Source organism: Stenella coeruleoalba, assembly GCF_951394435.1.
Source record: "Stenella coeruleoalba genome assembly, chromosome: 20".
Taxonomy (NCBI): Eukaryota; Metazoa; Chordata; class Mammalia; order Artiodactyla; family Delphinidae; genus Stenella; species Stenella coeruleoalba.
The window spans coordinates 36,071,632-36,087,928 of record NC_137166.1 but is presented as its reverse complement, the minus strand read 5'-3'; the positions used below and the strand labels follow the sequence as shown (position 1 = coordinate 36,087,928).

The window sequence follows — 16,297 nt, the reverse complement described above, 5'->3', positions numbered from 1 at the left end:
CAGGGAATATGTATTACCACTTTAGAGGGATAACGAGACAGAGGGTAGACAAGATGCACATATTCAGTATGCAATATTGAACCAAACATGATGACTAAATTAAAAACCCTGTAATTAGGACCAGTAGCCCACATAAGATATTGTTTTTATTAAAATGAATAAACTTTTAAGTGAGAACTGACCATAATCTCTGCTTTCCATAGTTACTATTGAAAGTACAAATTTAATCAAATGTTTGAAATCTTTACATGAAAGCTGTGATTTCTGGCCTATTGGTTGGGCCCATCTCCAACTGTAAGCTTTGAGTGTATAAAAATGGGTACCTATAGCTATAGAAACGGCAGGAGGAAGATCAGATTCCATGAGTAATAAACTCAAGACTCTAGGTTGATCTACCATGAGACTGACTCATTTTAGAACTGAAAAATACCTTTTTATCTCCAAAGTGTTAGACTTCTTTAACATTTGACATTTTAGATTCCAAATATTATTATCTAGTATAAAACAGTGCTTTATATTTTTCTTAATTCTTAAGAGGCACAGCCCTCATGAACAGTAATGTTGATAGATACATCATTGAAGAATTATAGTTGGAACATTGACAGGATTTAAATTTTATTTCTGTACTATTTATACTAGGTTCTCACTTTAGGCTTTATATTAGAAAAACTGGATATAAGAGTGTATTCATAGTAATGTAATAATCACAAAAATTTCAGCATGTTAAAAAAGTGTTGGTAGGCAAATACATTTTGAATTTCAAATCCAAATTTTCAAATATCTGATTGTTCTTATCAATATCTAAAGGTCCTGTTATTTTACGTGTCCTTATGTTTCATCTCTTTTCTTTTAGGTCTCTTTTATTCAGAACCTTGTATTTTGTGTAGAAAGAGTTTACCGTGTGCCTGACTTTGGTGTCTGGGAAAGAGGAAGCAAATATAATAATGGCAGCACAGAGCTGCATTCGAGGTAATTTGCTGATTTCTGAGTGTTTGTTTGTTTGTTTTAATTTAAATGTGTGGAGCATGAACAAAAATCAAAGAACTAGATTAGAACTCTGGTTTCTATGTAATTTTCATCTCCTTTTTTCTATATATGATTCAGATGAAATTCACATAAAATTAAAGGAAGAGTCTGCTCTCAGTGCCCATCAACAGATGCAGGAAAAGAGCAGGGTGTCTTTCCCAGCTTCCCAAGGTGTCAGTACGTGCATATCAGTATCCAGTCCAAGGCTTGGCCTTTCTGCTCAACCAAGTCATTTTCTTTTTCCTCTCTGAAATGACACTGTTTGAAAGATCAAGTACATTAAAATTGCCAAACAGCAACTGTATATGCATTGCATGTAAAATTCCCTTTCGTGTTATAGAGCTGATTTTTATTGTAACAAGAGATACTCATACCCTTTATATTTTGTTTAACTAAAAAATGTAGCTCAATCAGTCCTATCCATTTCACAGTAAAAGATTTAAGAACCTAAAGGTTATCAGCTATAGGTCAGTTTAGTCTCTTTATTGAGACTTGAAGAAAGTTTAGGAAACACTGGTTAAGAGGAATCTGCAGCTCTCTACTTTTTTGGATAGAAGGACTAATTACACACAAAAAATTAAGCTGATATAAGATATTTAGTAAACTAAAAACTGGCTCCAGATCACTAGCTGTATAAGATCTCTGTGCCTCAGTTTCCTGATTTATAAAATGGAGATAGTAATGTACTCTACTTTATAAAGTTGTTGTAATGATTGAGTTAGTATATATAAAGCATTTGAACACCTGGCATAAGTAAACACTGAAATGTAAGTATACTCACATATTTAAGAATATTTTAATAACAAAGATTGAAACAAAAAGGATTTTTCATTTAACTCCGGACAGCTAACATACAAACTTTCCTATAAGTTTTATGATTCATATGAGGCATTTTTATAATACAGAGTAGAATAATAGCAATATGTAAGGAAGACAGTAAAGGAGAGAAATAGTTTGTGGTAAAGTGCAATTCAGACATTAAACAAATTCTGGCAAATACTAAAAATAGGAAGATAACATTATATTTCAGCTATAAGTTCTCAGCATTCCAGATTATCAGTCAAATTCAAGACAGAAAGTTTATATGATTGGAAAAGGTGATTTTTTTTAATTTACCTTTTCAGTATTTATGATTTATCAGACCCCTTTTCTGCTTCTTAATAAATATTTAATATATGCCAGTATGGTCCCACTGACATTATTTTCAGTATAAAATATTTGGAGTAGGGTTTTTCCTATTTATAAAAATTGTAGTAAGCTCAGAAAGAACCTTGGGTAAAAGTTACCATTAACCCTAGAAAGTGAGGGTATTGAGAGGTCCCTAGTGAAAAAAACAGAGGCTCCAACATGTTTTCCTGTAACTGTGCCATCTTTAAACTGAATCATTAAGGATTTTATTTCAAGGCTAGGAAGATCATTAAGTGATGTTCTTTGCTACCTTTTCCATGCAAAATTAATCTCAATTGTAGCAGGCCAGTTTTATTCAAATGGATGGGAAATGAAGTTTGCCATTTAGCTTTGGATGATGGGTTTTATACATTTAGCATTCATCTTCTAATTTTCCATGGTAGAACACTTAAAAGAACTTCAAACCTTTTTTTTCCCCAAATGTTTCTTAGCTCAGATATCCACAAGCCTATTTTAGATATGTCACCTCTGCTGCCAAAATGGTCTGTTTTGAAACTACGGGAGACCTGAGCCCTAAGGCACTCATGGACGTAGTGATGGCAGCAGTGGTGGAAGACCAATATCTTTCTTTTTTTTTTAAATTTTTTTTAACATCTTTATTGGCGTATAATTGCTTTACATTGTTGTGTTAGTTGCTGCTGTATAACGAAGTGTATCAGCTATACGTATACATATATCCCCATATCCCCTCCCTCTTGCATCTCCCTCCCACCCTCCCTATCCCACCCCTCTAGGTGGTCACAAAGCACCTAGCTGACCTCCCTGTGCTATGCAGCTGCTTCCCACTATCTATTTTACATTTGGTAGTGTATATATGTCAGTGCCACTCTCTGACTTCGTCTCAGCTTACCCTTCCCCCTCCCCATGTCTTCAAGTCCATTGTCTACATCTTCATCTTTATTCTTGTCCTGTCCCTAGGTTCATCAGAACCATTTTTTTTTTTTAGGTCCCATGGTTGAACAACCTTTCCTTTGAATATGATTTACTGCTTAAATTTTAGGTTTCTAACTAAAAAAAGATTGCTTAATTAAAAAAAACCTCTTGATTAAGAATTCTCATTTTCTTTGTTCAGTAATTTTTCCCTCTAGTCTTTTTTTTTTTTTTTTTAGATTCCATATATTATGTGCTAGCATACGGTATTTGTTTTTCTCTTTCTGACTTACTTCATTCTGTATGACAGACTCTAGGTCCATCCAACTCACTACAAATAACTCAATTTCGTTTCTTTTTATGGCTGAGTAATATTCCATTGTGTATATGTGCCACATCTTCTTTATCCATTCATCTGTCGATGGACACTTAGGTTGCTTCCATGTCCTGGCTATTGTAAATAGAGCTGCAGTGACCATTGTGGTACATGACTCTTTTGAATTATGGTTTTCTCAGGGTATATGCCCAGTAGTGGGATTGCTGGGTCTTATGGTAGTTCTCTTTTTAGTTTTTGAAGGAACCTCCATACTGTTCTCCATAGTGGCTGTATCAATTTACATTCCCACCAACAGTGCAAGGGGGTTCCCTTTTCTCCACACCCTCTCCAGCATTTATTGTTTGTAGATATTTTGATGATGGCCATTCTGACTGATGTGAGGTGATACCTCATTGTAGTTTTCATTTGTATTTTCTAATGATTAGTGATGTTGAGCATCCTTTCCTGTGTTTGTTGGCAATCTGTTCTGTGCTTATGCCCAGGGAGTAGAATGTAGAGCCACTACCAGTAAGGGATTAAGTCACACCTCTTAGTCTATTGCTGTAAGACATCCCAGAACTATCTGTGCCTAGTTGGATCTGATCCAAGGATTGCTTAATGCAATATCCTTGTTATATCCTTAAACTGTTCTCATAATTTTAGAAAGCCTGAAATAAAACAGTAATTCTTGCTGTAAGTACTCATACTGCCCTTTGCCCTCTAACTTTCTTTGTCATTCTCCATCTCTGCCATGCAATTCTCCTTAGCAGGAATCAGAGAGAGCACAATCTGACTATCGCCTTGATGCTCCCTAAGGCCTTGTGCTCACTGGCTTGGTAAATGTCCCTTTTTCTTTTGCCACAGTGTGCACATCCCTTCTAAACTGCATGTTGATCAAAGAAGATTACTGCCCCCGGGCCCCCAAAACATACACACATAGTATTCCTTTTTTTTTTTTAGTAAATTTATTTATTTTATTTATTTATTTTTGGCTCTTTTGGGTCTTCGTTGCTGCGCATGGGCTTTCTCTAGTTGCTGCGAGCGAGGGCTACTCTTTGTTGTGGTGCGTGGGCTTCTCACTGCAGTGGCTTCTCTTGTTGTGGAGCACGGACTCTAGGTGTGCGGGCTTTAGAGTGCAGGCTCTGTAGTTGCGGTGCACGCGCTTAGTTGCTTCGCGACGTGTGGGATCTTCCCGGACCAGGTATCAAACCCGTGTCCCCTGTGTTGGCAGGTGGATTCTTAACTACTGTGCCACCAGGGAAGTCCCTACACATAGTATTCTGAGGATAGAGGCTCTCTCTTCAGCATCCATGCTCAGCGGTCCTCTAATAATTGCAATCTGTAGCACTGTACAGTTACAGAATAATTTTTATTTAGGCCAAGCAGGAAACATTACTACCTTTTATACAGGAGGAAGCTAAAGTTTAGAAGGTTTTATAATTTCCTCCCCTCCACTCCTTAAATGATTCAAATCAAAAGTGAGTAGAGCTAGAACTGAATTCCAGGTGGTTGGCCTCCAAATCCAATGTTATTTTTACTGTATCACGTTGTAATTTGAAGGCTGAAAAAGTTTTCCTAAAGTTTGAAAGAACGGCAGGGTGTACAATCTTGGTGACATTTTGCTAAGTTTCAAGGATATCTTTGCTTAGCAATCAGTAAAGCTTGATTCAGCATAATGCTTTTGTCAGTCCCTTCCTGATTCTACCCTTTTCAGCCCCAGGTTTGCTGGTATCTCTTTCAGTCCAAATTCTTGAATTATTTAGCATTTCTTAGATAAACTTCAGAATTGTTTTCTAAAAAGTGATCTCATTACATTTAACCAACACCATTCTCGCAGCAGCCTCACCCTTTTCAGGGATTTGGTAAAAGAATCCATTGCTCTAAGTTCAGTATAACTCTAAATGTTTCCTAAGTAACCATTCGCTGCTCTCCCGATTTTTCTGTTGACTTAACTTTCCTCAAACAACATGCTTCTTTTAGTTTCTCCTAGGGTGTCTGGAACTATTTCAAATAATTCTCCTTTTTTCTTCTGTTTATTCTCTAAGTCTTTTAATAAATTCCCTTACATTTAAAAATCTTATATTATTGGATTTAATTGCATTTTCCTTCATATATTCTTTTGGTACCTATTTATTATAACACTAATTCTTAATCCCCAGAGTTACATATCCAGGTAGTCCTCTTAACTGCTCCAAGTTTAATTCAAGTTTTTAATTTTAATATTTTCCCTTCCTCATTTATGTAAGGATATTTCTACACCTTGGGGCTATCTTTAAACCCTTTAAACCAAAACTCTGTTTTGGAGAAGAGATGAGTCTTCTATAAAATGTGAATTGAATCCCAAACCTAACTTTGAATTTTTTGGCTATTGGGAAACAAAAAGGAAAGCTGTAATAACTTAGTAGTAATTTAGTAATATATGCCCAAATGGAAAGATTATTGTAGTTATATATCCAAATGGAAAGATTATTGGGTTTTTTGTGTGTGTGGTTGTTTTTTTTTTTTTTTCTGTTTTACGGTTTTATGTTCTGTTCTCTAGGCTTTTGCAATAAAGAAAGCTATCACTAAAATATCAGATAAGTAACCACATGGCTCTACTTTACTCAGTTTAAGATGCTTTTAGTGGCCATTTTACTTCATACAGTGCTTGTTATTTAAAGTAACTACTTAGTCTCCTTAAGTCATTTTTGATGTTCCAGTCATTGAGCTATGATACAAACAGCTATCCATCCATTCTGCTTCATTTTATGTATTTTTTCTGTACTGAGCAATTCATGAACACCCACTAAAACTATAGTACTGTAAAGTCCTTTTTCTTTCAGAAAGTATGATTGGATAGCTTAGGGAGTTTAAGCATAAGGTTAATGAATAGGAGATTGTAAATTTAGTTTCCATGCTTGCCAGTTAATTTTTTGGATTCCATGGTGGGTTTTAAATCATCTAGTCCAAACCCATCATCTTTTCTAGGAAAGCTTTCATTTATGCAATAAATAGCTTTATTACAAACTATCTCCCAGGTAAACATCATTTTACTTTAGTTCCCGTAAGTAAGTGTTGAGGTAACGCCTTGCAAGAATCAAATTGGTGAATGTTCTGTTGGTTACAGTCACCTAATATTAATATGTGCATTAGCTAATCATGGAATAATTTTCTGATAATGTCTTGTGCCAGTAAAATACTTTTAATTCTTACAACATACGTATTATATTTGCCAATAAATGTAAGATCACAATAGGAGTGTGTTTCTGTTTCTAAATAGCTTGCTGTTGCCAGAGTTTTAAATAACCAGTAAATAATAAATTAACATATTTGTGAATTTCAGTTAAGTCCAATTATTCAACCAATTGCATTGGGAAAGAAAATTAAAATGTTAAGAATTTGACCTTTTCTCTAGTCCAGGTACAGTGTTTCTTTCTTTTGTAATGCTTTATTTAGAAGACAGTTTCCAAATTCATCCCTTAGCTGTCTTTTTGCATCATTTTTAAACATAGAACCTTGGACTGGCTATATTATGTATCTCCTCCAGTACAGAATTTTTTATGTATTTGCCTTTTGAATAAGTTATTTTCTCTCACTTCTCAAAATACTGTGAATAGTCTTAATAACACATATACCTCGCACTGTAAGTGGAAGTTTTCTGGTATTACTAGGTTAAATGCCTGTAAGCGTTGGTGCACTGGGGGCTAACGGAGACTCCTAGGGCATTGGGGACACATCCTTAAGCAAAAAAACCAGTCGGCAGTGAATGTTTTTGCATGCATTGTCAGAGCATATGACTCCTACGGGCTCTTCTAACTCTTAAGTTCTGAGAATTTAGAATTCTTATGCAGGTACTGTTTGGTTTCCATTTGAAGTATGCAAGAATAGGTATGATTGTGCTGGCAGTTAGGAAGCTGCCTTAGGTTCTTAAATGGTTACCTATTATTTCAAATAAACAACCCCAAACTTAGAAGCATAAAACAACAACAATCTTTTATTATTGTTAACTCACATGGTTCAGAGGGTTGACTAGGCTAAGCTAGGGTGCTTAGGGTCTCATGTGTTTGCCATCAGTTGTGGCTGGGGCTAGAGTCAACTTTGAAGGCTTCCTCACTCAGGTATCAGAGTGTTGACTGGGACTTTGGCAGGAGCTGTCTGCCAGAAGACCCATATATGAAGTTTTTCCATATAGTTTCCTCACAGCATGGAGGCTAGGTTCCAAGGTTCAGTGTCTCAAAACCCACAGGCCAGGTGGGAGCTGTATTTCTTTTCATGACCTAGCCTCGGAAATCATGCAGCATAACTTTCACTACATCCTGTTTGTTAGAGTCAGTAAGACCAGGCCATATTCTAGTGATTCTCCACCTTGTGATGGGAGAAGTGTCAAAGATTTTGAAGACGTGGGCTTCGCTGGTGGCGCAGTGGTTGAGAGTTAGCCTGCCGATGCAGGGAACACAGGTTCATGCCCCGGTCCGGGAAGATCCCATATGCTGCGGAGCGGCTGGGCCCGTGAGCCATGGCCGCTGGGCCTGCGCGTCCAGAGCCTGTGCTCTGCAACGGGAGAGGCCACAACAGTGAGAGGCCTGCGTACTGCAAAAAAAAAAAAAAAAAAAAAGAAAAGATTTTGAAGACGTGTTTTGTTTTTTTTTTAAACATCTTTATTGGAGTATAATTGCTTTACAATGTCGTGTTAGTTTCTGCTGTATAACAAAGTGAATCAGCTCTACATATACATATATAGCCCCATATCCCCTCCCTCCCACCCTCCCTATCCCACCCCTCTAGGTGGTCACAAAGCACCAAGCTGATCTCCCTGTGCTATGCAGCAGCTTCCCACTAGCCATCCATTTTACATTTGGTAGTGTATATATGTCAATGCTAATCTCTCACATCGTCCCATTTTACCCTTCCCCCTCCCCGTGTCCTCAATGCAGACGTGTGTTAAACCACCACATATTCTTCATTTGGACTTTATTCCTTCTTGTCATTTCTCTAAAGTGACTTTGGCTATGAAAAGAGACTGTGTCCCTTGTCTTAAGTATACTAGCAGTACCACATGAATTGTTATGGAATTTGTTTAACCTGTGGAAGCATCAGGTACTTCTTCAGGCAATGAAAAGCTAGATAGCAGATTTGAGGCAGTAGGGCAGTATCTTAATCCCAGATTATTGGCTCAGTTGTTCTTGAGAACCAGGGTAAAATGATCTGCATAGATTCTAGTAGGGAAGAGAGTTTTCACCAAAGAGAAAGTAAGGATGCATTTGAAAGCCACTTACACTTCATCTCTCAGGGCTTAGTTTCCTCATTTTAAAAGTAGAGGGGATAAACAAAGGAAATGCAAGACTTGTACATCAAAAACTATAAAATATTGTTGAAAAAATTAAGACATACAAGAATGGAAAGATATCCTGTGTTCAATGTACTCTATATCAAAAATCTGTCTTTTTTATACAAATTGACAAACTGATCCTAAAATTTATATGGAAATGCAAGGGACCCAGAATAGCCAAAACAACATTGAGAACAAAGTTGGAGGAGTCACACTTTGCAACTTCAAAATTTACTACAATAATGAGCTTACTGTAGTTATAGTAATCTTCTACAATACTTTAAAAGTGTGGTACTGGTGTAACAACAGATATAGAGATCAATGCAGTCGAATTAATGATCTAGAAATAAACCCATCTATGGTCAGTTGATTTTGACAAAGGTACAAAGATAATTGATAGAGAAAGAGTAGTCTTTTCAACAAATGGTGCTGGGACAACTGGATAGCCATATGTAAAGGAATGAATTTGGATCCTACTTCATATCATGTACAAAAAATAACTGGAAGTGGGTCAATGACTGGTAGTAAGAGCTAAAAGTATAAGACTCTTAGAAGAAAACATAGTTGTAGATTATTGTGACCTTGGGTTAGACAAGGTCACACCTTAACTATGACACCTAAAGCACAAGTAACCAAAAAAAAAAAATTTTTTTTTTAAATATGTTTTTGTGTGAACAAAAGTTTTCATTTATCTGGGATAAATGTCCAGTAGTTCATTTGGTGGGTAGTTGCATGTTTAGATTTTTAAAAAACTGCAAGCCTGTTTTTTAGAGTTCCTATATTGCTTTACATTCCTACCAGCAATGTATGAGTAGTGTAATTTCTCTGCATCTTTGCCAGCATTTGGTGTAATCACTATTTTTTGTTTTAGTTACTCTGATTGGTTTGTAGTGATATCTTATTGTGGTTTTAATTTGCATTTCCTAATGGATAATGATATTGGATCTTTTCATGTGCTTATATACCATCTGCATATCCTCTTCAGCAAAATGTCTCATGTCTTTTGCTCATTTTCTAGTTGGATTATTTTTTATTGTTGATTTTTGAGAGTTCTTTATATAATTCTTGATACGAGTCCTTTGTCAGTTCTTTGTTTTGCAAATATATCCTCCCAGTCTGTAGCTTGTTTTTTTGTTAGCGCAAAACTCTTATGAAATCCATTTTATAATTTTTCCCTTCATGGATTGGGCTTTTGGTGTAAAGTCTGACAACTCTTTGCCTAACCCTTGATTCTGATGATTTTCTCGGATGGTTTGTTTTGCAAAAGTTATATAGTGTTATGTCTTATACTTAAGTTCATGATCTATTTTGAGTTAACTTTGTATAAGGTGTGATGAGACTTAGGTTGAAGTTCTTTTTTTTTTTTTCCATATGAATGTCCAATTACTTCAGCATTATTTGCATTTGTTGAAAAGGCCATCTTTCCTCCATTGAAATGCCTTTGTGCTGTGTTAAAAATAAAGTGGACATATTTGTATTGGTCTCTTTCTGGGTTCTATGTATCTATTCCTCTGCTAATACCACTGAGATGATCATGTCAATTTTCTTCTTTAGCCTACTAATATGGTGGATTATATTGATTGATTTTTGATTATCAAACTAGCCTTGCATCCCTAAAATAAACCTCACTTGGTCAGTTATGGTGATAATTCACTCCACATATTGCTAAATTCCATTTGCTAATTTTTTGAAAAAGGATTTTAATATCTGTATTCATGAGAGATACTGGTCTGTAGTTTTCTTTTTGTGTATTGTCTTTGATTTGTTTTGGTATCAGCTTAATGCTAGCTTCATAAAATGAACTCTGAAGTATATTTTTCCCTCTATTTTCTGTAAGAGATTGTGTAGAATTGGTGTCAGTTTTTCTTTAAATGTTTGGTAGATTTCTTCAATGAAATCATCTATGTATGGAGATTTCTTTTTTGACCATTTGAAAATTATGAATTCAATTTCCTTAATAGTTGCAGGGCTATTCAAATTATTTCATATCGGGTCAGTAGTGATAGTTTGTGCTTTTCCAGGAATCGATTCATTCCTTCTAAGCTATGTGCATCAGATTGTTCAGAGTATTTTCTCATTATCCTTTTGATGTCTGCAGTGTCTGTAGTGATATCTCGTGTTTTATGCCTAATATTGGTCACGTGTGTTTTGTCTTATTTCTTTGTTAGTCTTTCTAGAGGTTTGTCAATTTTCTTTTGCTCTTTAAAGAATCAGGTGTTTGTTTCATTCATTTTTTTCTGTTTTCTGTGTTGAATGTCATTGATTTCTGCTGTTAGCTATGTTATTTCCTTCTGTTTGCTTCAGGTTTATTTTGCTCTTTTTCTAGCTTCATTACATTGGGCTTAGATAATTGATTTGAGGCTTTTCTCTTTGCTAGTATATACATTTAGTGCTGTTAATTTCCCTCTCAGCACTTTAGTTATACTACATAAATTTTGATGTTATATTTTCATTTTCATTCAGTTCAGTCTATTTTTTTATTTCACTTGAAACTTCCTCCTTGGTTCATGTGGATTATGTAGACAGGTGTGTATTGTTTTCTTTACAAGTGTTGGGAGATGTTCCTGTTGTTGTCCTATTATTGGTTCTAGTTTGATGCCATTGTGGTTAGAGAACACAGTATGATTTCAGTTCTTTTATAGTCTTGCGATTCTGTTTATGGCCAAGGTATGATCTCTTGGTATATGTTGGTGGGCACTGGAAAAAATATATATATTCTTGTTATATAGAATTTTATTAGTTGATTTGTGCTGCTATAACAAAGTACCATAGACTGGGCAGCTTAAACAACAGGAATTTGTTTATTATAGTTCTGGAGGCTAGAGTATCCAAGATCAAGTTGCCAGCCATTTCTGTTCTCTGGTGAGGACTTTCTTCTGATTTGCAGATGGTCAGCTTCTTGCCATGTCCTCTCATGGCAGAGAGAGAGAGAGAAAGCAAGCTTTCTGGCATCTCTTCTTAAAGGGATACTAATCCCCAGACTTCCCTGGTGGTCCAGTGGTTAAGACTCCATGCTTTCACTGCAAGGGGTGCAGGTTTGATCCCTGATCAGGGAACTAAGATCCCACATGCTGTGTGGCATGGACATACTAATCCCATTATTCATTGGGGCCCCACCTTCGTGACCTAATCTAAGCCAAATTACCTCCCAAAGGCCCATCTCCAAATACTTGGGCTTGGGACTTCAGTTATATGCTTTCTTTTGCTTTTTTGCATGATACTTCTTTTTAAAATCCTTTTACTTTCAACCTGCCTATATTGTTGTATTTGAAATTAGTTTCTTGTAGACAGTATATAGTTGGGTTATGTTTTTAAATCAACTCTGCCAATCTTTCTTTTAATTGCTGTATTTAGACCTTTTACATTTAATGTAATTATTGATATGTTTGAGCTTAAGGTTTACTCTCTCTCTTTTTCATTTCTCTGTTTTCTTTTTCCTACCTTCCTTTGGGTTCTTAAACATTTTTTAGAATTCCATTTTGATTTCTCTATAGTGGTTTTGAATGTATCTTTTTTATAGCTTTTTAGTGGTTGCTCTATATTATTATGTATACATATGTACTCAGTGTATTGATGTCATCATTTTACCAGTTAGAGGGATTATCGAAAGCTTACCTTTGTTTGTGTCATGTTACCCTCCCCCATTTATTATAATATAATTATCTTACATATTTCCTCCATATACATTTAGAACCACAGTGTTATAACTTTTGCTGTAACTGTCAAACATAATTTATAAAACTCAAGAGGAGAAGAAAAACCTATTGTATTTATCAGTATTTTTGTTTACCATATTCTTTCTATCTATCTATCTAGCATTTCCTTTCTGTTTTGAGAACTTACTTTAGTCAAACTTTTAGGGTAGATCTGCTTGTGACAGATCTCTTATTTTTCCTTCATCTGAGAATGCCTTGCTTAAATAAATAGAATATATTTATTGGTATAAGGTTCTAGGTTGACAATTCTTTTCTTTCAATGCTTAAAAACTCTTGGGTCACATCCTTTTAGCTTTCATGGTTTCCTATAAGTAAGTCACTGTTATTTAATTGCTTTTCCCCTGTAGGTAAATTGTTTTCTCTGGCTACTTTCAAGATTTTTCTTTGTCTTTAGTTTTCAGAAGTTATGATGTGTTCTAGAATGGATATTTTTATTTTATTCTGAGTCTCACTCAGCTTTTTGTCTCTTGCTAATTGGGAAAATTTCTGCCATTGTTTCAAGTGCTTTTTTTTTTTTTTTTTTTAACTCTGTCCTTTCTCTCCTCTCCTTCAGGAAGTCCAATGACATGAATGTTAAATCTTTGTTAAAGTCCCACAGGTCCCTGAGGTTCTCTTCATTTGTTTCTTTTAAGTCTAGTTTCTCTCTTTTGTTCAGATTTGATTATTTCTATTGTTTTATCTTCCAGTTTAGCTATTCTTTCTTCTGTCTCCTTCATCCTGTTCACTGAGCTTTTGATTATTGTATTTTTCAGTTTAAAAAATTTGCTGTGACTTTCTGTTTCTTAGCTGAGACTTTCTCTTTTCATTTGTTTCAGTCATATTCACAATTGCTCACTGAAGCCTTTTTGTCATGGCTGCTTTAAAATCTTAGATAATTCTCACATCTCTTTTGTCTCAGTGTTTCTATCGATCGATTGCCCTTTTTTATTCAGTTTGAGATAGTCCTGTTTCTAGATATGATGAGTGGTTTTTTAAATTATTATTATTGAGACATGGATTTTGGGGGTATTATAAGACCCTGGGGACTTTACTTTTTTATTTTAGCTGTATTTTTTGCCACCACTCTGGCAGGGGAAGCGGGTAGGCACATCACCCCATTACTGCCAGGTGAGAATGTAAGGCCAGGTTTTTTTTTTGTTGACACCCAAGATGGAGACTCTTCATTACTGCTGGGTCTGGGTTGTTATGTCTAGCTCCCCAGTAGGCTTCCATTAATACCTCCCTGGCTGGGAACGATGGAAGTACCTCATTACTGATTTCCAGTTGACCTCCACTTACATGACAGGGAAAGGGTGTGGCCGCTTTACAGCTGGGCATTAGTGAAAGTTTTAATTCTCCACTGGACATCCTCTGGCACCATCCCAAGAGGAAGGGGAGATTCACCTAATTACTGATGGGTGGGAATGAAAGTTTAGGCACCCTATGTGATCTCCACTGACCCTGAGGTGTGAGAGGGGAGACTTTTGTCATCCATCAGGAATGAAAGTCTTGACTTCATCCTTGGCTTTTTCTGACACCACCACAACTGAGGTGGTTGGATGTTGGATGCAGTTCCTCATTATAGACTCAGGAGCGTAGAAGTCTAAATTTCCCACTCAGCATTTACAGGGGTGGGTGGGAGTAGGGTCACAGTTCTTTTGAGTGGTTATTGTCTAAAAGTTTTCTATTTTGCTAGGCTGCCCTTTTCCTGGTCCATTGGCTTTTGTTGGGGATTTTTTGTATGCACCTACCTACATTTCCTAGTTGTTGGTTTCTTCAGCTCTAAGTCTGGTATATATGAGGCAAAAAGGGTACTCAGGAGACTCACCATAGTGCTGTTCTTAGAATCCTGAGGTTCCTAGGCAGTCTGCCTTCTTTCCATTTTTCTGAGCCTTTTTATCTTTGTTTATGCAATGTCCAGGGTTTTTCATGGTACTTAGATGAATAAGGAAAATTATGTCAACTCCACCTTCCGTTCATGTATTTCATTTAATTTTTTCAGTCTTTTGTTCCTTTTTATTGACAAGTAGTATCCCATTGTACAGATAAATCACAGTTTGGTTTATCCATTTTCTGTTGATAGGAATTTGGGTTGTTGACAGTTTGGGGCTATTAAAAATAAACCTGTCCTGACTATTTGGATCCAGATCTTTTTGTTAACATATATTTTTATATCTCTTGGAAAATACCTGAGTAGAATTCCTGAGTTATATAATAAGTGTTTTAACTTTTTAAGAAACTGCCAAACTGTTTTTTGAAAGGAATTTACCATTTTTCATTCCTACCAATAATGTATGGTAGGAATTTCAATTGCTCCACATCTTTGTCTACACTTGGTATTGTTAGTATTTTTATTTTTAATCATTCTTATGAGTATGTGGTCATTTTAATTTGTATTTTCCTGTTGACTAATTTTATTGAGCATCTTTTCATGTGGCATTTATGTATCTTCATGTATCTTCATATATCTTCATTTTGAAGTGTCTGTTCAAGTCCTTTTCTCACTTTGAAAATGGGTTGTTTGTATTCTTACTGAGTTTTAAGAGTTCTTTGTGTATTCTGGATACAAGTCTTTTGTAAGATATGTGTTTTACAAATATTTTCTTCTAGAGCGTAACTTGCCTTTTCATTTTATTAATGGTATCTTTTGAATATCAGAGATATTAATTCTGATGAAATCTAATTTATCAGAATTTTTTATGGTTAGTGTTTTATGTGTCTAAGAAATTTTTGCCACTTCAAAATTGAGAAGATTTTTTCCTAGGTTTTGTTCTGAAAGATTTATAGTTTTAGCTTTTACATTTAAGTCATGATCTATTTCAAATTAGCTTTAGTGTACAGTGTGAGGCAAAGATTGAGGTTCATTTTTTTTTCCATATGGATATTTCATTATTCCAACACCATTAAAGACTATTCTTTCCCCATTGAATCACCTGGCTCTTTGATCATATACATATGGCTTTATTTCTAGACTATTTTATTGATTTATATGTCTGCCCTGACCCATACTATACTGTACTAATAATTGTTGCTTTATGGTAAGTCATGAAATCAAGTAGTCCTTCAGCTTTTTTTTTTTTTTAAGGAATAAATAGCTTTATTTAAAACCAAGAAGAACTGCTCTACGCTACCACAGATTCTTCTCATCTTTTCAGAAATTTCTTCTTTTGCCTTCATGGTCATGGAGCTCTTCTGCCTCCGAAGTAGTCCTTCAATTTTGCTCTCCTTTAAAAAAACTTTGTTACTAACCCAGGACTTTACATTTTCACATACATTTTAGAATTAGCTAGTCAATTTCTACAAAAATGCCTGTTGATATTTTGATTGGGATTGCATTGAATCTATAGATCATTTTGGAGAGAACTGACATCTTAATGATCTTCAGTTTTCCAATCTGTGAACATGGGATAGCTCTTTATTTATTTAGGTCTTCCTTAATTTTTTCAGAAATGTTTTTCAGTGTTCAGGTCTTGCATATATTTTGTTAAGTTTATGATAAAATATTTCATGTGATAGTAAGTGGTATTTATTTTTAACTTTAAATTTCCAGATGTCCATGGCTAGTTTGTAGAAATAAAATTGATTTTGATAGTGATCTTGTCTCCTGGGGCCTTGCCAGATGTCCTTAATAGCTCCAGTAGCACATTTTTGTAGATTCTTTAGGATTTTCTATATCTGTGATCATATTGGCTATGAGTAAAATCTTATAGTATGAGTCACTCACCTTTGTGCTTTCACTTTTGTAATAAAAACAAAAAAATCTGTTCCTTTTCTTAGCTCATCTTTGAGGTCCTGGATTTCACTTTATTCCTATAAACTGCATTGCTTTATCAATTCCAAGGTATTTTAAAACTTAAAATAGGCATCTGAGAGTTAATGTGTCAAAAGTTTCTC

At 35.3% G+C, this 16,297-nt stretch overlaps 1 protein-coding gene across 7 annotated transcripts in view; it reads left to right on the top strand.

Annotated features, from left to right (window-relative positions):
* Positions 1-16,297, top strand: part of PHKB (phosphorylase kinase regulatory subunit beta) — a 193,905-nt gene that overhangs the window by 47,331 nt on the left and 130,277 nt on the right. For all 7 annotated transcript variants that reach the window (XM_079906270.1, XM_079906276.1, XM_079906271.1 and 4 more), the window contains one exon: positions 854-969. In XM_079906270.1, the coding sequence (XP_079762396.1) occupies positions 854-969 (116 nt within the window). The remainder of the gene's footprint in view (positions 1-853; positions 970-16,297) is intronic.